The 27,277-nt window shown below is 31.4% G+C and overlaps 3 protein-coding genes across 3 annotated transcripts; 1 reads left to right on the top strand and 2 right to left on the bottom strand.

Moving 5' to 3' along the window:
* Positions 1–60: 60 nt before the first annotated feature.
* Positions 61–4,892, bottom strand: LOC124825292 (damage-control phosphatase At2g17340). The gene is made up of 12 exons (XM_047297880.2): positions 4,509–4,892; positions 3,319–3,384; positions 3,168–3,234; positions 2,965–3,033; positions 2,500–2,640; positions 1,793–1,921; positions 1,590–1,676; positions 993–1,067; positions 832–909; positions 638–715; positions 467–529; positions 61–377 (listed from the first exon to the last, which is right to left on the bottom strand). The coding sequence occupies exons 1-12, from the start codon at positions 4,676–4,678 to the stop codon at positions 297–299; spliced, it is 1,104 nt and encodes a 367-aa protein (XP_047153836.1). The 5' UTR covers positions 4,679–4,892; the 3' UTR covers positions 61–296.
* Positions 4,893–8,236: 3,344 nt separating this feature from the next.
* On the bottom strand, positions 8,237–12,282 carry LOC124825293 (enolase). The gene is made up of 17 exons (XM_047297883.2): positions 12,127–12,282; positions 11,680–11,743; positions 11,345–11,409; positions 11,135–11,182; positions 10,953–11,039; positions 10,795–10,875; positions 10,605–10,706; positions 10,448–10,528; positions 10,245–10,319; positions 9,996–10,058; positions 9,846–9,926; positions 9,539–9,733; positions 9,404–9,454; positions 9,176–9,264; positions 9,021–9,072; positions 8,812–8,868; positions 8,237–8,580 (listed from the first exon to the last, which is right to left on the bottom strand). The coding sequence occupies exons 1-17, from the start codon at positions 12,190–12,192 to the stop codon at positions 8,500–8,502; spliced, it is 1,338 nt and encodes a 445-aa protein (XP_047153839.2). The 5' UTR covers positions 12,193–12,282; the 3' UTR covers positions 8,237–8,499.
* Positions 12,283–26,060: 13,778 nt separating this feature from the next.
* On the top strand, positions 26,061–27,277 carry LOC124823005 (uncharacterized). The gene has a single exon (XM_047295123.2). It carries the CDS (start codon positions 26,346–26,348, stop codon positions 26,811–26,813), a length of 468 nt encoding a protein of 155 aa, XP_047151079.1. The 5' UTR covers positions 26,061–26,345; the 3' UTR covers positions 26,814–27,277.

Below are 27,277 nucleotides of genomic sequence, written 5' to 3'. Positions count from 1 at the left end.
ATTCAGGATCTTGGTTACAAGAAACAAATCTGACTTTGTTACTTAAACAAGAATTTCAACTGATAAGAAATAAAAATGTATGAAATAGTATGCTGTTAACATTTTTCTAACTGCATGTATGTAGAATCGTTTTTTATTACAAGTAAAATGGTTCGGTCATATCACCTTTATAACACTGAATTGACGTTCTGAAAAGTACCAAACTAAAGGCATATCAATGGTTGCACCAAGATGAAGGATTAACAGTAGAAAATATGCAGGTTGTGCAGCATTAGTAGAGAAAAGAATAAGGCTTGTTAAGATGAAACTTCATTGTATTTGAACACGCAGTCATATAAACGTCCACCAAGAAATTGTGCAACCTCAGGATGTTTTACCTAAGAAAATTATGCCAATAAAGAAATAAGGAATCATTAGAAGCTCAAATTTTCATTATTGAAGGTAAAGATGTGGTAAGGTGCATTACCATTCCAATCTTCAGGGAATCACATTTAAACTGAGCATAGAGATTTGTTTCTATTCCACGTCCCTGGCACAAGAACTAGATTAGCATTTGTTTAACATATGAATTTGATAAACCAGATGCAATGGCAGAGTCCAAGTACAAGTTTCAGACAATATCAGAGGAAGAACTTACCATCCCTTCTAATATGACAAGATCTGCATCACTGGCAAGGTAAGCAAGCTCCTGTGACACTCTTGTAAGATCAATAACCTGTAATCCATTTCAACAAAAGCAAGAAAGATTTGATCACCGCGTCGGATTAATGATCGTAAGTTAAAATACCATAACTTTTGCTAAATAGATAAAATCATTGCTCATTTACTTACAGGTAAATCGTTGCCAGAGTTAGCAATTAAAAGATTTGAAGTACTGACACCCACAAGTTGTTCTTGTTCATCCTTCAACTGGATAAGTGGAAACCAAAAATGAAAGGAGTTAGTGAGGAATATGGCCATTTCAAAAACTTAAGCATATTTATTTTCGTCACCTTTGATATAATTTCAACTAGCTCAGAACAAGTGACATCATTGATAGATGGTAACTCATTAGCAGCCAATACAACCTGAATCGAAAGAGAATCACGTAAAATGTGTTATGCTGGCTGCAACAACAGCATTTCAAAAAGATAACTAAAATGGAATAAGACCAATAAACATCTACAACAAGACATTCATTGACAAATTTTATCCACAAATTAGAGTTTAAATGATTGATTTACAAGTAAAATATCAGAAAAAATTGGCAGAAGCAAAGATTCAAAATATCTGTGGCCATGTGATAACAAATGATCTGGTAAAAATTCATTTGGTTGGATAATAACTCATCTTTTTAAAGAAATTTCAATGGCATAACAAATGATCTGGTAAAAAAAAATCCATGCATGTGGGTTTTATGTGGTGCAAATGGCCTTGTAAATCAGGTAAGCTTGTTATTGATTGGACATTCTTGCTCCATTGATTTTCTCATTTTTCAGTTTTTTTTCATCTTTCGTTCTTATCTTAAGAAGGGTTTCTTATCCTATATCTCTACACAATATTTCCCTAGTGAATTTTTCTTCTACGAATGAATGAATTTGTCAGCAAACCTGACTCCCACGCCGAAGTAGCTCTCTTGCAAATGGCATGATACCTAAAATGATATCTGCACCAGAGTTATCGACAAATATGACAACCTGCCATGATAAAGGGCAAATATTAGAACTTCAGCAACGGCAGCCAGGAGACAAAAATACTTTTCAATAATTAATGATAAAATTGTGTCTCTTGAATTTATACACATGAAACTTGCCTTCTTCCATGGCTTCCTGCTCCATTTCATTTTAAACGTGTCAAGATCATCAATAACCCATGGTCGAGGAACCAGATTTTGGCAACTAGCCAAAAAAGACATTCCATCCTTAGAGAAAACCTCTGCAAGCTTCAAGAAATTGTGAAAAGAACTAGTTAATATATAAAGTACAAATAGATGTAATTCTACACACTACCGCTTATGATTGTGATAGAAAAATAAGTTCAGACATGAGTAAAGCTTTAACTATATCTAGTTACCGATGCCAAATTTCAGCAACCAAGGGAAGACATAAAGGAACGTTGTATTTTAACTAGGATAATTAACCAAATCATGTGCCCTTATGTTCACATGGCATTGAGGAACAAAATCAAATAATATCAGAAAATGGGATAAGGATAGACATTAGTAATGCCAACAATTCAACAAAAGTTATGGAATATTGTATTTTAATGATATCAACCACACCATATCTCTTTATAGAAGAACTGAACTAAACTAAACCAAAGCTAATAATAGGGAATTGGAAGGAATAATGAGTAAAGAGGTTGGTATTGTAACATGGACATAAAAGAACATCCATAGAGATTGCAGCTTAACGATGTAAAATTGGTATTTGAAGAATTGGGAAGATGCAGTCTGGTTTGAGGAAGAGTCAAAATTTAGCTATGCAAAGTTATCAAAGAATGCATAGTAAATCATCCTACCTGTGCAGAACCAAGATCAAATATGTTTCCAGCAAAAATTCCTCTGACTAGATTCTCAAGTCGCTTGCCTTCATCTTCAATGGCATCATTAAGTTGAACAACATTCTCAAAAAGTGAGATGGCTTTTGCATTTTCTTCATCCTATTGCAGCCAATCAGAAAGGAGTAACATACCTTAGGTGAAATGAAACTACATTGTGCATAAGTAATGTCATAATAACACCCTAGCTCTTCGTTATTGAAATTGATAATGTATGGTTAAACTTCTCCACTTCGACTAATAACTATAGAGCTTTTCAACCAACTATAACCAAAAACAAATCCATTCAATTTTCCTCCACATGGCAAGCAAGATGTTAAATTTCTTCAACAACAATCAGACAGGAACACACTTTTTATTCGACCTTTTATTATCCATAGCTGCATAGAAGAAACTAATGGCATCCCAAATAGCAGTAAAACTTACCTTGACTTTTTTGAATATATCTCTGAATCCTAATTCTCGGAGCACTTGCTCACGAAGTCGGCAAAGAAGCTGAAAAATCACCCAACAGAAAGAAAAACAATGAAGGAAATTAGAAACATCACCAGCTGCTGCTTTTATCTTCTAATTCCTCTTCTGGGGGAGGGAGGCTTAGGGTATAATTCTAGCTATAGTATAGAACATACAATGCAATCAGGAGGCCCACCATGACTTTCAGGATCTTTCTTCAAATCTTCAAGTATGTCAGCATATCTTTTCCAGGGAAAGCATAAACAAAATAAAAAATTAGTAAATCCTATACCTAAAGCTATTATGTAAAGTAGATATAAAGATCACCTTTGAGCAAATTTTTCAGCTTTGGCAGCCGCGTCAGGAACAGAAGCATCACTCTCTGCACGCCTCCTGCCAAACCAAAGCTAAATGATGATGTAAACAAGAAACAAATAAACAATGAAATCCTTGCAATTATATAAAATCACATATCTCACTGATTAGGAAAAAATAACAATGACAAGTTTGTAAATTGAACAAAGATGGGCTCCTAAAATCTAGACAAAGAGAGATAGTCAAATTGCTTAGTCATTTGGTGTGTTCGGGTTAATTCAAAATATAAAAAAATTATGTCAACAAATTCACAAATTATTATTAAAACAACTTAAACATCCACTGTTATTACTTATTAGAGACTTTATTATGATCATGACACTTTGGTCTCTCGTTAAAATTAATGACGCTTACATAAAATGTTTACCAAACACTCAACTACTCATAAAGAAGCTTCACCATTACTTACCTAGCGACAACTCAAATCATCTTCTAGATGTAAGTTTTGGACTTTTGGCTAACCTCTAAAGTCCCTAAAGAAACCAAAACAAACTAACCCTGACCCAGTACCAAGGAAATGGGAAGAAGTTAAAAAATTGCCATGAGAAGTATCAAAGCATAATCAGCATAATTGACCTCCCAATTGTACCAACTACTTTGGCAGTAATTCCCACATATATAAAAATTTACAAACAAGTTCTAACTGCTATTTTGAACAATAAGCAACAAACAAATGATAATGGTGACGCCACCTGAATATGTTGTTCACCTTTCACCAGCATACATACCAACCACCATTACAAACAAACACATATAATGGTTAAAATAGTTAAAAATAAAAATAAAAATCAAATCCAACTACAAGAACAAAAAGGTCGACACACTTTAGAAAGCATAAAAAAACGAATAAAATAAGTTAGCATAAAAATAGAAGTAGTAACTATGAGAGCGGTATAAACAATCCTGATTGCCTTTAAAATCACACAATCAAACATCATAGTGGTGTAAAGAAAAGCAAAAAATATAAAAACGACCAATATTTGTTATCGATTTGTAAGAGAGATAAAAAAAGTAATTTTTAACAAAAACAAGGCATCGTCGGGCAGAACGAGAAAAAGGGTATGGTGAAAGCGATGAAAAACTACGAATCGGGTAAGAAAAAAAAACTTTTTTAGTGAAAAGAAGAGGAGAGGAGAACGCACTTGAAAGAGGGGATGGAGTTGAGGAAGAGATCAATCCAAGAGATTTCGGTGGGAGTGGGCTTGCGGGGGTTATCGGAGGGGAATCTGTAGGGAATGGTGCATGCTCTGTAGTGGGAATCGATTGGTGTCAACAACAATGGAAATTCCACAAGCTCTGACGCGCTTTCCATTTTTCACAGCAAGAAGGAATGAATGTGATTGCAAAATCAATAAATAGTGATAAGATCCGAGTTGCGTTGTGAGTTCAATTCGGCAACAGGAATTGCAGTGAGAGAGACAGAGACAGAGAGAGAGATGAGAGAGAAAGCGTGACGGAGTGGCGCTTCTCTCCTCACTTTCACTTCCCACACGAGTTGAAACTCTCAGCTTCTTTTCCTTTTCTGCTAAAAAAAATCAATTTTAAAATAACAAATGATTTTTCTTCACTAAATAATACCTCTTAATAAGTAAACAATAATCGGTTTTAGTTTTTCATGGATTTATTCTAGCTTTGTAAAATAATTAAAAGCTACAAAAATATTTAAATCTAATTATAATATTATATATCAATCTCAAACTGCTGATATTTGATTTGAAATTCTGTCATCCCTTGCCTCAAACTGGGAAGTTTTCGTTGTCCACACATATCATGAAGACGACTCATGAGGTCCCTTACTAAATTAGGAGCAGCCACCTAAGTTATAAGTTTCTTTCTTGTACTTTCTTTTGCATTATATATATATATATATATATGAGAAATCAGGACCACCTAATATATATGAGAGCACGTTACATCATTAATCAAATTTGTTACATCTTAGTCTTATGAAAAAGAGAGTTGTAAAATTTTTTGTTAACATTTTTAATGAATTATAAAATATTTTAGTTAGCCTTTAGATGACACGTGTTACAATTCAAAGGTAAATGTTAAGAATTTCCAACTTGAAAGCATGAAGTATTTAGGGTCTAAAACTTTGGTATAAATGTTTTTCAGATAACAAGAAAAATGAATGGAAATGAACCTTAGTAGATCATGCTGAGTCTTGTGTTTCACAATATAAAAGTTAAGGTGTCTTGAAAGGGATTTGCATAATTTAAAAAAAAAAAAAGTTATCCATTAAATTTCACAAGTAACATAGATCATTGTTTTATATTTCACTTCACAAGAATTTCTTGATACTATGTTTTGTTTCTTAGACTTCCATTATATTAAGGAAGACTTAAAATACACATTATAGCTTATGATTGATTTGGACATGAAGCTCAATCACTACCACTATATGCCTTTAATTGAAAAGGACTATTCTAGGAAAACAATAAACCAAGACAAGAAACATTCTTAACAAATCGTATAATTCTCAAAATTGTATGACAATGAGTAAAAGATGGTGTAGAAATAAATTGTACCCAGTGATGGACAAAGAATGTAATATCTAGTCTTGCTTCAACCAATAATTCTAATGCATATTTCTTTAGAAAGAATTCTCTTTTCAGTTTATTCATTTGTCCATTCATAAAAGATTCATTCTCAAGATGAGATAGTTCTTTTCTTTTAGCAACATCACTTCACAATTTTAAATTTTAACTGACTCTAAATTCAACTTCAACATATTAATGATTGAATTGATTTTCAACTATTTTCATTTGTATTTCTCACCATGCCTACTAGTGACTTTTCCTGTATCAATGAAACATTTATTTATTGTAAGTTAATTTTATCAACTTTAAATTAACTATAGAAAACAAATGGATTTATTCTTTTGAATGTAACTAGTTATTTTTCACTTTATCTTGACGTCCTGCTATAAAGCAAATATATTTTGTTTTATTATATTGTACAGTATTATCAAAAAAGTTATTGTTACTTCTGTCTTTATCTTCATTTATTTTTACTTTTTCCTTGTAGAAACATTTTGCAACTATATTTTTTGGTTTTTTGGTTTGTTAGATTGCACAACGAAATAATCACATTTAGACAAAACCCAAAAGGGATGGATTGGATTCTTAATAAAAATTGTGCTTTAAATTTTTTTTCCTTTTTAATATCTGATTTAGCAATAAAATTGATTCCTTTAAGATAATCGCAGATAAATAAAGAGAATATGAAAAAAGAAATTTGTAAAATAAATTTTATATTGGTTCAGATCAAACTGTTCAAATCAAAATACCAACATCCCGTCGATTATATTTCTAAAGAGAGATTAACTCAAATATTAAAAATAAACCAAACTTTCAATAAAAAAAGAAAAAAGAGTTGAAGGTTTAGAAAACACTTCTCTTAAAGTCACAAGAGATGAAAGATATTTTCCTTAAAATCTACAGAGAATGAACACCTCATTTTTATCGCTCTACTCATAAAGCTTTCAAAAATTTTCCACACAGAGTTATAACCCAACTAATGTATCTAAAAACATAAAGTTTTACCCATTTTATAGAATAAAACTTGTTTTGAAAAAAAACTCATTTTGAAATTAGGTTAAAATATGAAAAACTAAGTTACAATTATTGCAAATAATTGATTATTTATTACAAGCAATAATAGATTATTATCACATTGCTTTCTAAACTATGTTTCAATGTAGATTTTGGTTTCATCAATATAATAATTGATTATTGTTGCATTTGCTTTTCAAAAAATGTTTTACTATAGATTTTATTTTATCAATAATTGATTATAGTAGAATGATAATTGATTATTGACGTGAAGTTTAGAAAATTAGTTTTATTATGAAATACTTAATTTTGACTAATGTAACTCTTAGATCTAAGCATTCAATCTTCAAAGTAACTCGAATCTAATTTTCTTTAACTCTACACCATTTTGTCATAAATCATTACTATAATTAAAACTTCAACTTTTCTTCATTTATTATCATTATTAAAACTTTATTTGTCTTTAAGATTGAGAATAAGATATTTATCTTCTTCTCTTTTTTTTTGTTAACATGGTTTAAGTAATGTCATGTTATATCAATGTTTGCAACATAGTGCAATTTTTTCCTCAACATTAAGTGTAAAATAACACATAAGAAAAATTCAACTCATTGATATTTAATTTTGCTTACTTCAAATACTTTTTAGACGTGTTTTGTTTTATTGGATATCAATCCAAATAAATATTTGTAATATTTTTAGAAAGTTTATTATTTATATTTTTATGGACATAATAACTTTTTAAACCTATATATTATTTTAAGATTGATTTTATTTAAAATTTAATTATAAACTTAAAAATATTTTTTTAATAAACACACAAACCTACATCAACACATACTTATGTACGGGTCTAAAACTAATTTACTCTAAAAGAAATACCAACGCCAACAAAAGAGTTGGTTTTGAAAGAAAAAAAGTTTATTATATACATGTAGACGCATTTTTTCATTCACAACTTTTTTTTTGTATTGTTGGTAACTAAATGTTTTCATCTGTCATTGGTTAGTATAACGATTATAGGAATCAAAATTACGTTTCATTGATATAGAAAATGAAAATTTTTATTTATGTAACTTAAAAATATAGAAATTAAAGGTCTATCAAAATCAAAATACACAGTCAATTTAAACCAAACCTATTTTATTTTGCATATATTTTTAATTATCACATTCCTCAAATAATTAAACTAGAACACAAATAGTGTTGACAAAATGGCCGGTTCCAAATAAGTTGAAGATATTGCATAAGGCGTTAAAATTTAACGATGCTAATTCTAATTGATGAGATGGTAAAGCTGAACGACACGATCGAGATGAGAGTGATTTGAGGATTGGGAGTTTGCAACACAATGAATGTAGAAACTATAAAGTTCACCCAAAATTTGTAGTAATAGCTGATAATTGGCTATAAGAAGCCAGGCCAAAAGAGACACATATACTGCTACGCTATTTTGTCGCCAAAAAGAACTCAACTCTAAGACATGTTTAAGTTTTTGAAGAAAAAAAAAGTACATGTGAAGCCCCCTGCAGTGAATAGAATCTTATTTAAATGCTGCTGGTGTTCATATGCTAAATAATCAGTAGGGTTCCACCGGGGCTCTGAATTTGGAACCAGCATAAACAGCACCTGAACCAAGCTCCTCCTCAATCCTCAGAAGCTGCAACACACACCAAAGAACGAGTCAAACACTTCAACTTAATATACCAGGTAAGCTCTCTACATCCATTTTATATTAACGAGGGAGAGAGCATAAAATTAATAAATCATGATAAGTTCACAAAAAGCAAAATAAGATTCTTGTATTGGAGATGGCGTAAGGTATTGTAATTACTATATTTAGGCCATGTAATGTAACAAAAAAGACTTTAATAAGGTTTGTAGTTTTTACCTGATTGTACTTGGCAAGCCTTTCAGATCGGCAGGGAGCTCCAGTCTTGATCTGGCCCTGTTTGATATTGACGCAGCATGATTAAATTATATCAGTGTATGCTAAATACTCATATTTTAAAATTCAGACACAATTTGTCCGCAAAGGTTCACTACTAAAACAATAAAGAACCATGACAAACTATTCTAAAAAAGCTTCTCACTACTTACAGTTGCTAACCCAACTGCGAGGTCTGCAATGAAGGTATCCTCAGTTTCACCACTACATACAGCATACAAATACAACACATTAGTTTGCACTTAGAAAGAGTGATACAATGTAAAAAAAAAAAATGCATACAAGGGGGAAAATGAGCATTCTTTACCTCCGGTGGCTAGTCATGACACCCCAGCCAGCTTTCTTAGACATTCTCACAGCTTCAATACTTTCTGTTACACTACCAATTTGATTCACCTAAAATTGGAAGTACAAAAATGAAAATTTCTTCTTAAAGTGGATAAACAAATTTTCAGACTAGATAGATATTTAAATAATACGGTAATCTAAAATTCTGATCCTCTAGCAGATGAAAAAAAAAAAGCCTTAATTTTACCTTCAACAGAAGGGCGTTGCAAGCCTTCTCCTTAATTGCTTTCTCCACACGCTACATTGTTAATAACAAAGACAATAATGTCAAAATGATCCTTGTTTGCAGTACATAGATCAATTTGGAGTTAATAAAGCATACCTTCGGGTTGGTGACGAGGAGATCATCACCAACAATCTGCACTTGCTGACCAATTTCACCGGTTAATTTTGTATAGGTCTCCCAGTCATCCTGATCAAATGGATCCTCAATAGACACAATAGGGTAATCTGTCACAAATGATTTGTACACATTCTTTAAGCTGTCTCCTGAGATTTTCTGCGATCCATCATTATTCTGCAACAAGGTAGTAGTATGTTATCTAGCTAAAGCATTTGACAACCTCCTCCTTAATGGCGGGAAAATGAAAATTTAAGAAAAACTGGGAAAAGGTTCGTAAGATATCAACCTCTTCCTTAAAATTCAAGTCATATGTTTTGTCCTTGTTATTGTAAAATTCTGAAGCAGCAACATCCATACCAATTACAACCTGTGAGGATAGAAATTAGTCAGCCATATGTTAAGGTGCTAAATTAGATTCAGTAGACAGAGATTCAACCTTTCCAGTGTAACCAGCTTGGGAAATGGCAGTCTTCAGAAGCTCAAGCCCTTCTTTGTTTTCCTAAAATTGTTTGAACTAGAAGATAAGAATAACTAAAATCGTGTAACAGAAAAAATATAGTTGTTCACACATCTTAGGAATGTTATATAAAAAACATAAATCAAGCAGCTATATGCAAGCAAGAAAATGACATATTACTTTTAAATAATTACAAGATCAGTAAAACTAAAACTAGCCGGTTAAGACCTGGATGTTAGGAGCAAAGCCACCTTCATCACCCACGTTAGTAGCATCCTGTCCGTACTTCTTTTTAATCACAGCCTGTAAGATAAACGCGTGAACATCTTAATTCATGATCACTAATAAGAATGTTAATTCTTTCATCCATTTTGTGTTTCTGTTTTTCCTTTTGTGAAAAAAAAAAGAAGTTAGGAATAAAGGACTGTAACCTTTAGATGATGGTATACTTCTACGCCCATTTTCATTGCTTCTTTGAACGAAGATGCCCCAACTGGGAGAATCATAAATTCCTATAAAAGAGGACACAGGGTACGTATATCAATCAGAAATTGTCCCTGTTCAACTATTGCATTAAATAGACATTACCTGCATTGCTAGTTTATTTCCTGCATGTGAGCCTCCATTGATAACATTGAATGCAGGAACAGGCAACACCAAAGTCTTGTTTCCAGCCAGATTGGCAATGTGCTGAAAAATTAAAACAATAGAAAAGCACATATCATAAGAACACAAGATTAACAGATAAGAGCTATTATTACCGCAAAACCTCAAATACCTTGTACAGAGGAATTTTATTCACTTCAGCACCAGCCTTACAGACAGCAAGTGACACTGCCAGAATAGCATTGGCACCCAGCTGAAAATGTCAACATATTGCAAAACTAATTAGCAGTCACCGAATTGAATAATTCAAACGAAATCATGTAGCGATACCTTCTGCTTGCACCACCCCCACTCGTTAACAGTTCCATCAAGCTGCTGTACCATGTAATTGTCAAGTTCAGTCTGCTTGGTTGGGTCCTGTAAAGACAAAAAATAAATAACAAATGAAAATTTCCACCATTAATATGTTCCTAACAGTGTTCCACAAGTCCAATTTTACAGCTGCATAATACCTTCCCAAGCAGCGCAGGTGCTATAATTTTATTCACATTCTCCACAGCCTACGCAAGGCAAATATGAGGTCTTATTATCAGATCCAACACATCATAAACGACAAAAAAAATAAAGGCAAAAAGTTATTGATTATCATTTTTCCACTCTTTTTGTCAAACGACCATGTAAATACATAAAAATGAAATAACAGAATATCAAACGTCAAGCACCTTGCTAACACCTTTACCGAGGTAGTCCGAGCCTCCATCCCTCAATTCCAGAGCCTCATAAACACCTTCAAAGAAAGCAAAATGAGTAAGGCACACCACTTTCAGAACTACCAACCCATGCCGCAACCATATGAAACGAACCTTGAAACAGATAAACAAGAATATAACATTCAAAACCTTCGCATTCGACTTCTACCAACTACCACACTACAAACTCCACAACCCCTGGTCGGTACGATAATGACGCTTCAAACAGAACAAGACAAACAATATCTCACAAGAACAGTGAACAAACAAACACATTTCCTTCTATTGAACAAACACCGATCATTTACCTGTTGAAGCACCGCTAGGCACGGCAGCTCTGGCGAAGGTTCCATCGCTGAGTGTAACGTCAACCTGACAACAACAAACCGCATTCAGAATCCATAAATCATAGCTTCGGATAAACCAGTCTCGTAACAAAAATAGAAACAAATCATCTACTAACACCGAAATAGAACGTGGATCATATTCCCGCACATTTTCTCAACGTCCAAACAGTAACAAACCGCTTTCATGATATAGAAATCAAAGCTTCGCTTAAACCATCCCCGCAAAAATACAGAATGCAAGTGATGTAACGAATCAACGTTCTCTATGTAAAACCGGAAATGGAACGTAAATTCATTTTCTCTCCTTTTCCCCGCACATTTTCTCTCATTTTCCCGCACATTTTCTCAGTTTCTAATAAAAAACGACAAAAGCAAATGGCGAGAGAGAGACAGCAAAGAGAAACTCACTTCGACGGTGGGATTTCCACGGCTGTCAAAGATCTGGCGAGCCTTAACGACCTTGATTGTTGCCATCGCTGTGTTACTCTTTAACAGTTTTGATTTTTCCGAGCGTCGCTCTGATTTTCCAAGAAAGTGACGATACAGTCCGAATGCATGAGTGCGATTGGTTCATTTATAAATGGCGTTGGTACGTGGCTACTGTGGAAAGACGTTGAATATAGACCGTTGATCTTGGGAAAAAGAAGAGTGACGTGTTAGGCTGAGATGGTTTGTGTGGGGCATCACGAGAGTCTTGCTTCGATGCGAGTGGGTCCCCAAAGCACGCAGATAGGAATATGCCAAGTGCTTCAGCTCCCTTTCTAGATGCCGAGGTTCTCGAAAACGTTGAATCAGTGAAAAGCAAAACTACCTTTGAAAATTTTTAACGTTACTTTTCAATAATATTTTAACATGATTCATAAAAATTTTAAAATTTAATGTAAGAACTTATTTTAGTAATGAGAAGATAACCCTTTTTTATTAGTTACTTTAACTAAATTCTCGTGATTAAAAAAATAAAGCCTGTTAAAATAGAAGTTACTTTGTCTAACATATATTAATTTAATTTAACTGTTATAAGTGCTCTTTTGTATGAATATTGTTTTTGTCAGTAAAAGGTTTGTTTCATGGTTTTCTTACATGGCCTAGGCTGTTTCTGATTTGTTAGATTCAAGGTCGTAAAGTAGCCAACAGTTTTGCATTCTAGCTTCTAAAACTTGAGGCAGCGTTTGATGTTTTTCTCAAAGAGAGTTAATAGTTAGAAATAATTAACTGTAATGAATTAAATGGGCACTAGTTACTACAAAATAATGATTACCACTACGTAATTACGAAAGAAAAACATCTTTAATCAGAAAGTTTTTATTTAAAAAATATATTTTAACACAAATAATTTTTTTATATTTATTTAATATTATCCTTTCTTATTTTTTATTTTTCTTTCAAAAATTATAAAAAATTAATTCTTTTAAAATCATTTATCTTTAGATATTTAAATGAATGTCAATGTTACGTTGTTATTACTTTTTTACCTTATGTTATTATTATTCTTTTACTTTTAAGCAGCATGAGATGATATAAAAAAATTGTATTTATATATGTTATTTACCTTTTATATTTTTGGCTTTTGCATATATATTCGAAATTTTGTATGAATGGAAAATATTAGTATTATGTATATCTAAATTAGTTAAAATCTTAAAAATCTGTCATGAATGTTAAATTACATAAACGAATATAAAGAAAATGTTTCATTATTAATTTATCATTCAGTTTTATAAAATTTCTGTTTAATTTTATGAGCATGTTAAAAAAAATTAATTTATATCACATTAAAACTTATCATAAAAGTAAAGAATAAAAATAAAAAAGTGATAAAAAAAAAGTGAATGGGTCCATTAGCCCACAAGCTAGAATCTATGCAGAGTTGAGCAGACCAGATTATTGAACCAGTATTTTCAAAGCGGAATGAACCAATTCAACCCGCATTTACAAGCTAATTGCGGGACAAACCTAAAAAGTCGGATGCATTGTCACCTCTATTAAATTAATAAAGAGAAATGTTAGGGAAATTGTATAAATTTTAAAATATTCTTTTAGAATAAGGTATAAAGGTGTATTCAATTTTTTTTAATTACTATGTGAAATCCCCCCAATTTGAACGCTTGAGTTTGTAACGGGCCAAGAATATTGGTAGTTATCCATTTCTTTTTGCACCCACGTAGTTTTCATATGCACTTTATGGGGTGGTTAAAGGATCAAACTATCCCTTACTGCTGCCACCTATTCCAGTAGCCTTTCCATACCTGATCCATGACTGTTGTTGTCACTATTCATGTTGTATATTATTGATGGACTTAGAAAAAAAAAGAATTCCAAATTGTGTATGTTGATATGATAAAAAAATATATCAATTTAAAATATATAAATAACTTAAAAATGATATTAAAAAAATAAGTTTAATATATTTTTTGATGTTTATTATTTATTAAATCAATTATTTTGCATATTATCAAATTATTGTCAAATAATTAATTAATGTCTAGTCTTATATTTAGATGTATACAATTCCAGATAATAAAGTAGGTTAAAAAATATAGTTAAAATAAATATATTGTACTATATTTGGCAACCGACCGACTGTCAGAGAAACTAATCAGGAAAGGTAAATATCATTAGTGGTCAATTAATACTTTAATGGTCATATTAAATGCGAATATACGTTATTTATGAGAGATTAAATATCAAATATGAATTAATGAGCTTCATTGGGATAAGCTCTATAAATATAGGATTATTTTCTATCCTAATAAAATATAGACTTCTTTATGAAACATATCACACTTGAGCGTCGAAGTGTCTTCTGCATGTCAACAACTCATCAAAATGGATTGTTCTCAGAGAGGATTGAAGATAAAAAAAAAACACAACAAAGAAGGAAGACCTACCCTCAGACCAATTCGACCGAAACATATATATATATATATATATATATATATATATATATAAAATAAATGTAAATATTATCTTATAAATCTTAAATTTAAAGTTTTAACAATATAATTTAAAAAGTTACTTTTTATTTTTGAAAGTATGAAAGTTGTTTTCCATTTTTAAATTATATATACAATCCATTTTTTTCACCAAAAACCTTCAAATTGAATACGATAAAAACTTTCTGATTACTCTGTTTACAAATAAAAAAAAACCACTGATTCAATGCGATGGTGCTTCATTTCTAAAAGAATAATGGATTAGTTGAAAAGAAAACAAGGAACAACGTCTAATGTAGAACTTTGTACTTTGTCAAACTTTGCACACAATCTCATCTTCTAAATATTAGTATTTAATGTAACATAAAAGGATCCGGACAGAAGTTGAAAAATCTATCACACACAACAACAATAATTTCACACATGTTGTTTTTATCCATTTTGAATAAAACGAGACACATATTGTTCCTAAAAAGTTTGAGGAAAAATCTATATTCTCCCACTTATTTTTATTCATTTTTTAATTACCATAGTAAGATATCAAATATATAAATCATGATCATAAGTTTTCTATTATTGTATTTTGTCTTTCAGTGTATTATAATATTTCTCAACATAAATAAATATTTTTACGAAAATAAATAAAAAAAATGTTAAATTAATTTTTTTATTGAAACTATAAATACATATATAATTAATGTATTTGCATTACTTAACATGTTTCATAATTGCTTTATTCTTTTAACACGTTTTTAAATATTTAATGTTTGAGTGTTTACTTCAACTTTGATCTCAGTAGTAAATTCTTCAATTGTCATAGTTTAATGATTTAGAAATAGAGCATTTAATTATGAGTCCCGCTAACCAGTGTTACAGTGATTAGTTAAGAATAATCAATAAACATTAAGTTTTATGAAAATTTATAGTTAAATATGATATTAAATTAATTTTAACCTCAATAATGTAAACTTATTTTATTTAAAGAACAAAAATGATTATAATTGTTATACACTTATAATTGATTTGTTTGATGAACACCAAAAAACTAAAAAGTAATTAAATAATAAAATAAGTTATACGGTTTCTCTTTCTTTTTAACGGTTTGTCATTTATTTTAATATTGTTAAAAATTAAAACATATTTAAACTTAAAAAAAAACTTAAATTAACATAGAAAAACAATAAAAAAAAGTAAGCAACACAGTATATCAACTATAAAGTAATATAAAGTGTTAGACATCTAAAAAAAAAAAAAAACAATTAAAATATGATTTTGAGTCTTCATTGAGTTTTCTTTCACTGACTTTACGATAACATTTTGCAACATTCCTTTTGACTTAGCAAAATCCCATGTATTAAAGAACAAACAACAATATTTTAATATCTGAAATTAATAATTATAAAAAAATTAAAACTAATAATATAAAAAATTTAATTTTGTCACGTCTCATTAATTCGGTGATGATTCACCACTGTGCTTCCATAAATGCACCCATGTCCCACGTGCATGCCATTAAAACGCACTCACATTCCCTGATCCCTCTCTGCCATGTGTCAAATTTGAAGGTTCTGAACTCAAGTCTGGAAGCCAGGTGTCAGCGCATGAGGGAACGTCCGTTTGACTTGGGAAGAGAATTAAAATTTTTCTGAAAACACTCTTCCCCTTCTCTGTGTGCACTTTCATCTTCCTCAGAAATTCAGAACCTCCATTTTCTCCTCCTTCTCTCTAGAACCCCCTTCTTCTCTCTTCGGTAACTTACCACCCTTTTACTCCGTTCACGTTTCAGCACCGTAGAAACGTCCCCTGCACCGTGAGCTCCATATTGGACCGAACAACTTCCGGTTCTGGTAAGTTTACACTTGGACGCTCTTTTCTGGAATTCTGCAACCAGTTTCGTCTGCATGCATAGGTTTAAACCGAGCTCTTTATGTTTCTTTTAGTTCTAGTAGAAGAGTTCAAGAGAAAAGTTGATAGAACCATTTTGGACAAGCCAAGATCACTCATTTTAGAACGATCACTACTGATCCGGGTAAGGGAAGCCTATTAGATTTAATTCATGTGATTTCCTGTACTGCTTGTGCGTTTATGTAATGTTTGAAGTGATTTATGATAAGTGGATTTTTAGTGTATGAATATGATATTAAATTGATTGTATGGAAATGATGAAATGTTATATGGTTGGATTAAACTGAAAATGTGAGTTGTGTGATGAGATGATGCATGAACACTATAGATTTTGGCTATGATATGCTTAATTTAATGTATGAAAGAATACTGAAAAATATGATTACTGTATTTTGAATTTGAACGTGAAAATCTTATGAAAATGAACGTTCGTTATCGAAACGGTCTTTGACCGTTCGGTATTCTCAGTAAATTCTTAAAATAGCTGAACCCTTTCATTTGGAAAGGATTATTCTTGCGGACGAACGCCCTCATATATATAGTTTACGTTTGAGCGTTCGGCCAGACGTAAGCATCATGAGTGTTGTATGAGAATCTGAGAAGCCTGAAAATATCCCTTTGAACTATTAGTCAAATTATTAAAACATAAACTTTAAGTATCTCATCTTATATAAATCCCCATTTTCTATGATTTTGAATCAGCGAATAGACTCGACCTAAAAGCGTACGTCCTAAGTGGCGCTCGGTCTTATACCGAACGCTCGTCCCAAAGCGTAAGTATAAGTAGTGTTCAGTCTTGTACTGAACGTTCGTTCCTTCCGGTATTTTTAACGAACAGAAATAGTGTTCGTCCTAATTTTCATAGCGTTCGTCCATAAACTTAAATAATGTTCGTCCTAACTTTCAGTAAAATTGTGTACTGCGTTCGGTCATTTACTGACAGACACTTATTCCAACTAAATTGTACTTAGTACATTTAGTACTCGAATTTTATCTTCATTCAAATGAATTGAATCTGAAATCTTGTCAAGTGAATTATTCTAAGTATAATTTGAATTGTTCTAGGATCAGTTCGTTTAACTGATTAAAACTTTTAATAACGTTCGTCATGAAAGAAGAGTCAGCTGTATTCCTTCAGAGAAGAAGTCCTTTCGGTCTCGCTCTTGACGTTCGTCCTCGTTTTGAAGAGGATTGAACGTTCGTCTTTTTATGCAAGTGGAACATAGAATGAAAATGTATTTAAGAGGAAGAATTTAGATGTGTGAACACTATAAGAGTTGAAATTGTGATTGTGGTTTTTGAACGAGCGTTCCAGGGTGGAACGACTCTTGATTGGAAATTGAGATTTGTAAGTATGAACGTGGTAAGCTTAGATGGTGGTTCATCCTGATATTCCGTGAGTGCTCGTTCTCAAGTAGAGAGGAGTAGGTCATGCGTGGGAATGGCAGGAGGTCTAGTCCATAACTGTAACTTGGACAGAACAGACTAACCTCAGGTGGCTACTGATGAGCATTCCAGTTACCCCACCTGAGTGCACGGACGCCTTAACTACACAGGATTCATACAGTCCGGACGGTCGGTCTAGTATCAGGATTTGAATGGAATTAATGTATGAATTGAATGTATATGTTGTGAATTTACTTGCTGAATTTGATAAGTATGAAATATATGTTTGACTTGAATTAAATTCAATAAGCTTACCCTTGCATTTTCATTGTGTTGTCTGTATATGTATATCCGTCATGTCCTTGCAATGATCATCCGTGTGGATGTGAGCAGAGGGAGATGCTTCTCTGGAGCAAGCGCTTGAAGAAGAAATCATAACTGAAGAAAATCTCGTAAACGTGGAAGTGAAGGCCGAACAGTAGGTCGTTCGGTTTTTAGTTAGTGTATTTAGGATAGCGGGCCGCTTGTGAGCGAGCGCCCTTTTTCTTGATGTAAATACTTGGACGTTCGGTATCTTATTTTGTAAACCGTTCGTCCTCATTGTTTTGTAAACGCTCGTAGCTTATGAATGCATTTAAGGCCGTTCGGCTATTCTCGAATTTAATCCTTGTTATTTTAAGACTGTTTTGCCATATTGATAAATGTGATTATTCTAAATATATAGTTGATGACTGTATAATTTTGGGATGTTACAAATTTAAAAGACAAAAAAATATTTTTGTCTTTATAAATTTTGTTTTATGAATTTATATTATTTTAATTAGTGTAATTAATTATTTCATATTTAAACATAAATATAGTGAAATCAATAATCATTAATTATACCTTAAACCGTGTTCTTATAACACTAGTTAGCATTTCTTTAATGCAAAATATAAAATTCGGTTGTTATTATTGAAATTATATTAGATTCATAACATCTATCATAAGGATATTTTGTTAATAATGTTTCTTAGCATCTAAGCTTAATCATACATTTGATCATTGTTTGGTTGATTCAATTTCATCTATTATTTAGGCTTCAGATTTTTTGAAACGATCTAATTTAATTCTTTCCGTTAGATTAACATTAATGTTATGTCCGTATATGTTATATGTTAATTCGTGAATTTTTCAATTTTTAATTTAAAAAAAATATATGTTATTACATGTCATGTTATTATGATGTCACGTGATAGTATTATTACCACATGACGGTGGTTATTTTAACTTTAGTTTCTCTATTTTGAAAAAAATCTAATTTAGTCCTCACCAATATGAGACTAAATTAATAATTAAACTTAATTACATCTTATACATGTATGTTAAAATAATTTTTTAGAATTTATACATTAAATTATTCTATCTAAATATTTAAAAGTGTAAAAAATTACAAGTGTAAAAATGTAAAAAATAAAATAATTTGAGTATTTAAGTGGAGTGATTTGATGTATAAATTCAAAAAATTATTTTAACATGTATATATAAGTTGTAAGTAAGCTTAATCACTAATTTGATCATAAATTGGAAAGGACCAAAAGACCAATACCATATGCTTCCTTGTGCCCTCCTTTTGTTTTCATATACCTTACACTCATAAGAACACAAAAGATACTCGAACAAACAAGTTAGTCCGATATTGAAATAGACAAAGATTTGAGAATTGAAAACATAAACAAAAAAATAAAAAAGAGAGTTAAAAACCAAAAACAAAGAGAAAAGCAAAATGCATAACATAAATAAAGGTGTTAAGACCTCGACAAGTGCACCGAATCGTTTCAAGTAATAAAACCATAGTAGGACCAGATATCGTTTTCCCAAGAAACTTGTAATACTAGAGAATTGTGCGATTAACAACTCATCTAGACTCAATAGAACAACATTCATTTACAAGCATGTGCAAGAAAGATAAATTTATACATAATTCAAAAACTTGTTAAGACCTCGACAACTGCACCGAATCGTTTCAAGTAATAAAACCATGGTAAGATCAAATATCGTTTTTCCAAGAGCCTCGTAATATTAGAGAATTGTACAATTAACAACTCATCTAGACTCAATAGAACAACATTCATTTACAAGCATGTGCAAGAAAGATAAATTTACACATAATTACATGGTTGGACTTTGGTGTTAAAGGCACTTAGAAATGGAATAGACTATAAATGATATGAAATGACATTGTTAAGGTTAGGTTTCACCAATTTACTCTTGTGCATACACAATTTCATCTCCTCTCCATCAATTAATTAAAGTCAATCCACAAAATTACTCTAGCCCTAATCCCTTAGGTGAAAGAGCCTAACTTTTACCTATTAATTATCAATCTCTTGACTAATTAACAAGCAAAACCCGCATTAAGAACTAGGATCTAAGACAACATGTGAATCATCTTCCATCCCTAAAATCAACGAACCACAAGGACTCTTATTTCAGTTCTGGGTTCCATCTTACGTCCCCATAACCCATGAAACCCCAAAATCAAGTCATGAACGTCCTCATTACATGCAAGCTTTAATATTGGAAACAAGAATAGTAGCAATTGATAGAAAAGACATACATATATATATATATATATATTCAAATCATTCAACAATTACACAAGATTCAAAGGCTACAACTAACCCTAACAAGATGGGTTTGGCTCTCCATTTCCATGGAGAGCCTTTAAGCTTACAAAATGGCCATGGAAGAAGAAGAAGAACCCAAAGAGGAAGAAGGGAGTGTTCCCACAAACCCTATCAGCCCTAGCAACCCTCCAAGCTTTCCTCTGAGTGAAATCGAACCTCCAAGCCACCAAAGACCCAAACCCCTTCGCGTTTTAGGTTTAAATAGAACAGATCTGCCACATCAACACTGTCAGCGCTCAGCACCCCTTCTGGGACGCCCAAGCGCGAGAGTAGCGCGAAGACTGGCGCTCAGCCCCCTTCTTGGGGCGCCCGGGCGCGAGAGTTGCGTGAAGACTGGCGCTCAGCCCCCTTCCTAGGGCGCTCTGGCCTGATTTTTCTGCACTGCCTCTTTTTCTCTTTTTCTGCAGATCTGCTTGCTTCTTGTGGTTGGTTTAGCTCTATACATTGTTGGAGATTCTTCCAAGCACATTATTAGCTACAAAATAAGGGATTAGAGATGAAATTACATCAAAATAGCCTAAAATACAATTATTCATAAAACTAAGATAAAAGAGAGGATTAAGCAAGTTATAAGCTAAAGGGGAGTTGATTTTGTCTCTAAAATGAACCTCAGATAATGGTAAGAATTACCGTTATCAAAAGGCACACCAACCAAACAACAAATCTAATATGCAGAATGATTAAATAGATTTCCCAAATAACCTCATTTACTTCTCTCTTGTTGCAAGATCACTAAGTACTCTCATAAGGTTACTAATATTTGTTTCCTATTCTCTAAGGTAAAAACACTCATATTTCTCTGGTTGTGTTTATCTAAATCAGACACACTTTACACAATCTATTAACCCAAGCATGCATCAAGACTTATATAAAGAACCAGATCGGTGGGTGTCAAACTTACAATCTTATCCCTGATTACTTGTGTTATCTAGTTTGATTTGGTTGGGAAGGCTGCCGAAATCACATCCCTAGGACCTTCCAACAACTAGATCATGTTTTAAGGCATAGTCCGAGACAAACATTAAGCATAAACCAAATCAATGGAAAGCATAAAAATTTATAGGCAAACTGTATAAAAGAAAGCACAAGAAAAAAACACACACAACAAAGTTTAAAAGAGTCATAAATACTCAAATTGCCTTATATTGGAACACAAGTCTCCAATAACGACGCCAAAAACTTTTAATAGAAAATAACAAGTGCATCAATCGTACGTAGCAAGTAATAAATATTATTCTTTTCACAGGGGCTTGTGCAACACACGACAACTCTCACAATTCACGACTCAATTAGACAAGAAAGCTCACAAAAAAATTAAAGAAACTTTTTTTAGTATTTTTATCAAACAGTTGATGTGCAACAAAAAAAATTAACATCAATTATTTACAAATGTCAATATTATATTTCATCAACTTCATTCCCATGCATACACAATCATATCAATTTCAAATTCATGTCAAAATCAATTCACAAGATTACTCAAATCTTATTCCTAGTGGCTTTGAGCCTATGATAACTCATTAAAGTCCAATCCCTTGGATCATTAACAAACAACCATGCATTAAGTTTAAAATTCTCAAGATTACTGACGAATCATTTTTTATCCATAGATACAAGCTCCATTAAGTATTTAATTTCAGTTTTAGGTTCAACAGATATTTTTTAACACCTAAAAAACCAACAATCAAGATGTGGGTGATCAAGTCACAAAAGACATTAAGCATAAAAATCAATTACTAACATTGAAATGGAAAAACATATGTATTAACGTAACATAAACAAGATTTAGTTTATTATATCTAATATCAACAAATAGGGTTAGCTCTCTATGGTAGAGAACCTAAGGTTTACAAATTGAAACTATAGGAAGAAAATGAAACGAGAAGAAGAAGGTTATTTCTCAAGGCACCTAGTAAGTGCTCCAAGCCTTCGATTCACATCTCCATCTCCAAATTGCAACTCATCTTCCATCCTAACACCAACAGGGAAATAATCATGGATGAAGGTGGAAACTATTAAAGGAGGAGGAAGAGCTTCCTAGGACACCTAACAACCCCCAAAAGTCTCTCTCCTAAGCACCCTAGGCGAAGAAAACTTGTGAAAATGTGGAATTCTCCAAAACCCTAGCGAGAAGTATGAATAAATACCCATATTTGACATGTTAGTGATGCCACCACTTAACACCATTGAATAAATTGTGAAATAGCAACTCTGTCAAACTGGCGTTCAACATCACTTCCCCACCACAGCCCTACTTGAGTAGGGATTAGTGGTGCTCAACCCCACAAATGTGACACTCAATCCCAAGCATCGCCTGTAATTGAAGCACTGAATGTGATCCTAGTGGAGTCTAATGCTAGTATTTGCTTCAAATTGATCTTTTCTTCTCTAGAACATGCTTCCTTGATTATTTTCTTGTTTTCCTTTATTAGAATTGTTTTATATTCATTTATTTCACACACTTAAACAAATATATAAGAAGTCAAACAAGTACAACATAATTAAAATACAAAATAATACAAAATACATTAAACTTAAGGATAAAACAAAAAACTAAAAAATAATTAATTTATTCATGACAATAAACATATAAAAGTATATAAAATTAGATGTTATCCCGTGACAATTTATATTTTTCTAATTAAAAAATTAAATTTTTTAAAAAAATTAAAAATTCGAAAAGTATACTATATTAACCTCAACTTTAAAAAAAATCCAATTAAACCATTTAAAAAAAATTAAAAGACTAAATTAACAACCAAATAAATAGAAGAACCAAATATATAATTAAATTTATCGTACACCTATCATACGGATACAAAATTACTCCATTTCCATTAACAATGTTTCTTAACCTTCTATGAAGAATAGTGTTAAAAACGTAAATGTACATTTTACAGTTTTCTTACGGAATAAACCATCGAAATACACGAATAATTGTTAGGTGACTCAAATTCATGTCAGTAATTATAAGTCAACCACGAAATATTTTAATGAAATTATTGAATTCATAAAAGCCATTTTTATGTGTCAGAAACAATAAAGAAAAATCCAAGAAGCAGAAATGAGAAAGCAATAAAAGGAATTTGACTCTTAAATCTAATTTAGTTGAAAGTCAACCAAGGTAGATAAACAATAATTGTCGATGGTTATGAGCATCAATCATCAACATTATTAATAATGACTTGAATAAAGTTTATTTTTTTATTTGAACAAAGATCAATGTATTTACATATTGTTAACTGAATTTCTTAGTTGTGTTTGTCCAATTATGTATTATATACATATATAGCATGGTATATGAACTGATATTTCAACACTTCAATTAATCAGTCCACTGAAACTAATTTATATGAAGAGAGATAATAATAACAAAATAAGAAGTGAGAATATATATATATATATATATATATATATATATATATTATAATTATTTAATCTACTACTGTTATTCTGTCTAGAATTTTAAATTAAATATCATTACATTTTTTAAAAATATTTATCGGTGGCTTAGTTGGACCAAACCTATTTGTTTAATTTTGAGCTTCAATTTTTTTTTAAAAGGTGTCTGCACTCTTTAAATTGAAATTTTGACAAAATGTAGTTACCTGTTGGAGAAATAACTTCAAGAATTTAGATAAATCTAAGAAGATTTCGTAATTTTTTATTGAATAGACAGAATTTTTATTGATATTTCCATTTCTTAATTTTTTATTTTATTGATTTCTTCTCTTATAAATGTATAGTAACACATTTATCCAAATTTGTCTTGGGCATAGGAGCATGCATATCCATGAAAATATTAATGTTTTTTTTATTATTAATTTGAATTGGCACGTGTGCTGAAATTTATTAAGACACATGATACATCTTTTACTACATAATTGCATATTTACTCTTAGTATATATGCATAATTGTTGTAAATTATTTATGTATAATCGTGTTAATTTAGTTTTAAAAAATAAGAATATTTGTTTTACGTCTATCTATGACTCTACCTATTCCTCTCAATTGAAATTAACACATAACTTAAATTTCATGATTAAATGTGTGGTATACAAAAAAAGAATATTTTGACAAAAATGTCAATGATAGCTAAATATTCTTGTCATATTAATTATTGCATGTATATTAAATAAATTTATTTGTTTTGAATGATTATGCTTTATTTTTTTTATTTTTATCCAAATATTGAAAACTCTCACTGAAGATAAAATGAAGAAAAAAAATGTTGCATAAGCTTAAAAAGATAATAATTTCTAATGAGTATTATAATGAAAATAAGAAAAACATTAATTACAAACAAACAAACAAAATCATATTTCCCTATTGGTTGTAAAATATTATTGTCAATGATTATGATTATTAAAGTGATTTTTTTTCTCTCAAAACAAACCTATTTTTAAAACATTATTCAAATAAATTCGTCTATTTTAATTCTCAAATTATCTTAGTTTAAAATGAGATTTCGCAAAGGAATTGGTTTCCCTTATATATATATTTTTTCAATTTTAAAAAATGAATTAAAATTCGAATTCTGACCTTTTTAGACATAAAAGTGGATATATTAAGAATCTGATTTTCAATATATCCATCTCATGTTAGAAAATCGATCAAAATTTATATTTTGTTTTTAAATTTGAAAAAAAAAGGAGGAAAACTATATTGTAGGGAAAAAAGTAAACGGGTTAGTTTAAAAAATAAAATGGAAATTAGCTTATTTGGGTAAAAAAAATTAAAATGGGTATATTTTCAGAAAAAGAATATACATACTATCTTTTTCAAAGTTAAGTATCCTTAAGGATAAATTGAACGAATTTAATTTTTCGAAAGTATTCAAGATGAAAATGTTAAAACCATTTAATCATAAAACTTAGAATAATAACGTTGTGATGAATATTAAATTAAATTAAACTTGGAATATAAATTTGGCCCTAAGAAATTTTAGATGATGTTCCTTTGGGTCAAAGACAGGCACAGAAATATCCGATGAGGGACAAAGCTATGAACATCATATCATAGGTGACATTTTCAAGGCTAATAAAACAACTAATTTTTCTAACATTCAACAGTATCTTGCTCAGAGTTAGGTCCCTGGTCATTTTCACCAACTCACTGTAAAAAATCTCAAGATCTTCAAAACAGCATAACAAAATCTTAACCCATTTCTTCAGTTTTCTTAATTACCATCGTTACAGAATCAACAAAACTAGAAACAAGAAAGGGTAGAGACTCGACACAGAGACCAAAAACGTAAGAGTTTTGGTTGGTGATGTCGATTTATGACATAGGCTGTGCCTATGACTGGCTGAGAAAGCTCCATGTGATGCTCTTTGCATAGTACAAAAGACTTTTTATTAATCAATGAAATAAAAAACGCCCCACACACAGTTGGAAGAACCTTTCACACACACATTATTAATACATGAATCAATCAATTATTATACAACTGTGTATTATATTGCCATATTCCATAGCTTTCACATATGTACATACACAAATGTGCGTATACTATATTGTATTGTTACATTCTGATGATAGCTTTCACAACAAACTCCTTAAAATTTGCGTTTCCACGTTTGCATCTATCCCAATAGGGCTTTAAATAGGCCCTTAAAGTCTTCAAAACATTGCATGTAGAGTTAGCTGTTGCTGATATCTTGTTTGTTTTCACCCTCTCTCACTCACTCTTTGTTGCCCTTTTCTGTGTTTGTGTCCTAATTGTTCCAAGCCATGATGTTGGGTTCTGTGTTGGAGTTCATCACTCAAGCTGCTTCCAGCTCAGCATTCATCTTCTGCTTCTGCAATTTGATCATAGTCATAATTCTGGTGGACTTGAAGCCTAGCCTCAGCATTCATCAACAGAGTGAAATTCATCTTTTGAAGGGTGCAAATGATCAGAAACAAGGAGCTAATAACTCTAAGCCAGTGGTGGAGAAAGACACAACACCAATGCCACAGGCAGTGGAAGTGGAAGAAGTGTCACACGATCATGAAGCTGAAACAGTCAAGAATATTGAAATTGAAGGTAATGATGATTGCAGCAATGAAGATGAAGAGAAGGTGGAACAGGAAAAGGATGATGACAGAAGTGAAAAAGATGACAGCAATGATGAACTGAGGAAAAGAGTGGAAGAATTTATTCAGAAAGTTAACAAAGGGTGGAAGGAAGAATTGTTGAGCACATCAAGTTTGGTATAGGACTCAAACAATGAAGAAAGTTAGGCCTTAACATTGGGTTATTAAACTTGTTAAACTCTGGCTAGAAACTTTTGAGTCTTGTGTTGAATTTTGCTGTGTTATATGTATCATTCAAGAAAATAACATAGAAATAGTTGTTTATATGTGCATACATAATCAATCTCTCTTGCTTTTTGTGCTTTGGAGGCAATTGCTCCAACATGACAACCATGGTATGTTAAACCAGAAAATGAATGAAAAGTTAAGTGATTGAGTTTGCTGGTGAAAGATGAAGATAAGAAATTCCAATGCAGAACTTTATTCTAGTTGCTCATGTCACATGGATAAGGGGAAAAAGTGATGTGCACAAAGATCATGCTTGGACGCAGCATATGTAGGGAATCCTGCCTTCTTTTTTTCTTTTCATGTAAAGAAACATTTTCTGGGAATTTCTTTATTGCTATATATTCCTTTTCTTTTTACTA

The sequence above is a fragment of the Vigna umbellata genome, chromosome 4 (genome assembly GCF_029865625.1).
Source record: "Vigna umbellata cultivar VRB3 chromosome 4, Vumbellata_1.0, whole genome shotgun sequence".
Taxonomy (NCBI): domain Eukaryota; kingdom Viridiplantae; phylum Streptophyta; class Magnoliopsida; order Fabales; family Fabaceae; genus Vigna; species Vigna umbellata.
Note: the sequence above shows the minus strand (reverse complement) of the source record. Positions and strands in the feature narration are given on the sequence as shown.

Bases quoted from the DNA above. Each gene is read 5' to 3' on its own strand.
- LOC124823005 (XM_047295123.2), top strand. From the start codon at position 26,346: ATGATGTTGGGTTCTGTGTTGGAGTTCATCACTCAAGCTGCTTCCAGC.
- LOC124825292 (XM_047297880.2), bottom strand. From the start codon at position 4,678: ATGGAAAGCGCGTCAGAGCTTGTGGAATTTCCATTGTTGTTGACACCA. The intron at 3,385-4,508 runs GTGCGTTCTCCT...TTGGTTTGGCAG, and splicing joins AACTCCATCCCCTCTTTCAA to GAGGCGTGCAGAGAGTGATG. The intron at 910-992 runs GTGACGAAAATA...CCACTTATCCAG, and splicing joins TAGTTGAAATTATATCAAAG to TTGAAGGATGAACAAGAACA.
- LOC124825293 (XM_047297883.2), bottom strand. From the start codon at position 12,192: ATGGCAACAATCAAGGTCGTTAAGGCTCGCCAGATCTTTGACAGCCGT. The intron at 11,183-11,344 runs GTGCTTGACGTT...TGCCTTGCGTAG, and splicing joins TCGGTAAAGGTGTTAGCAAG to GCTGTGGAGAATGTGAATAA. The intron at 10,059-10,244 runs GTCTTAACCGGC...AAACAATTTTAG, and splicing joins GCTTTGCTCCTAACATCCAG to GAAAACAAAGAAGGGCTTGA.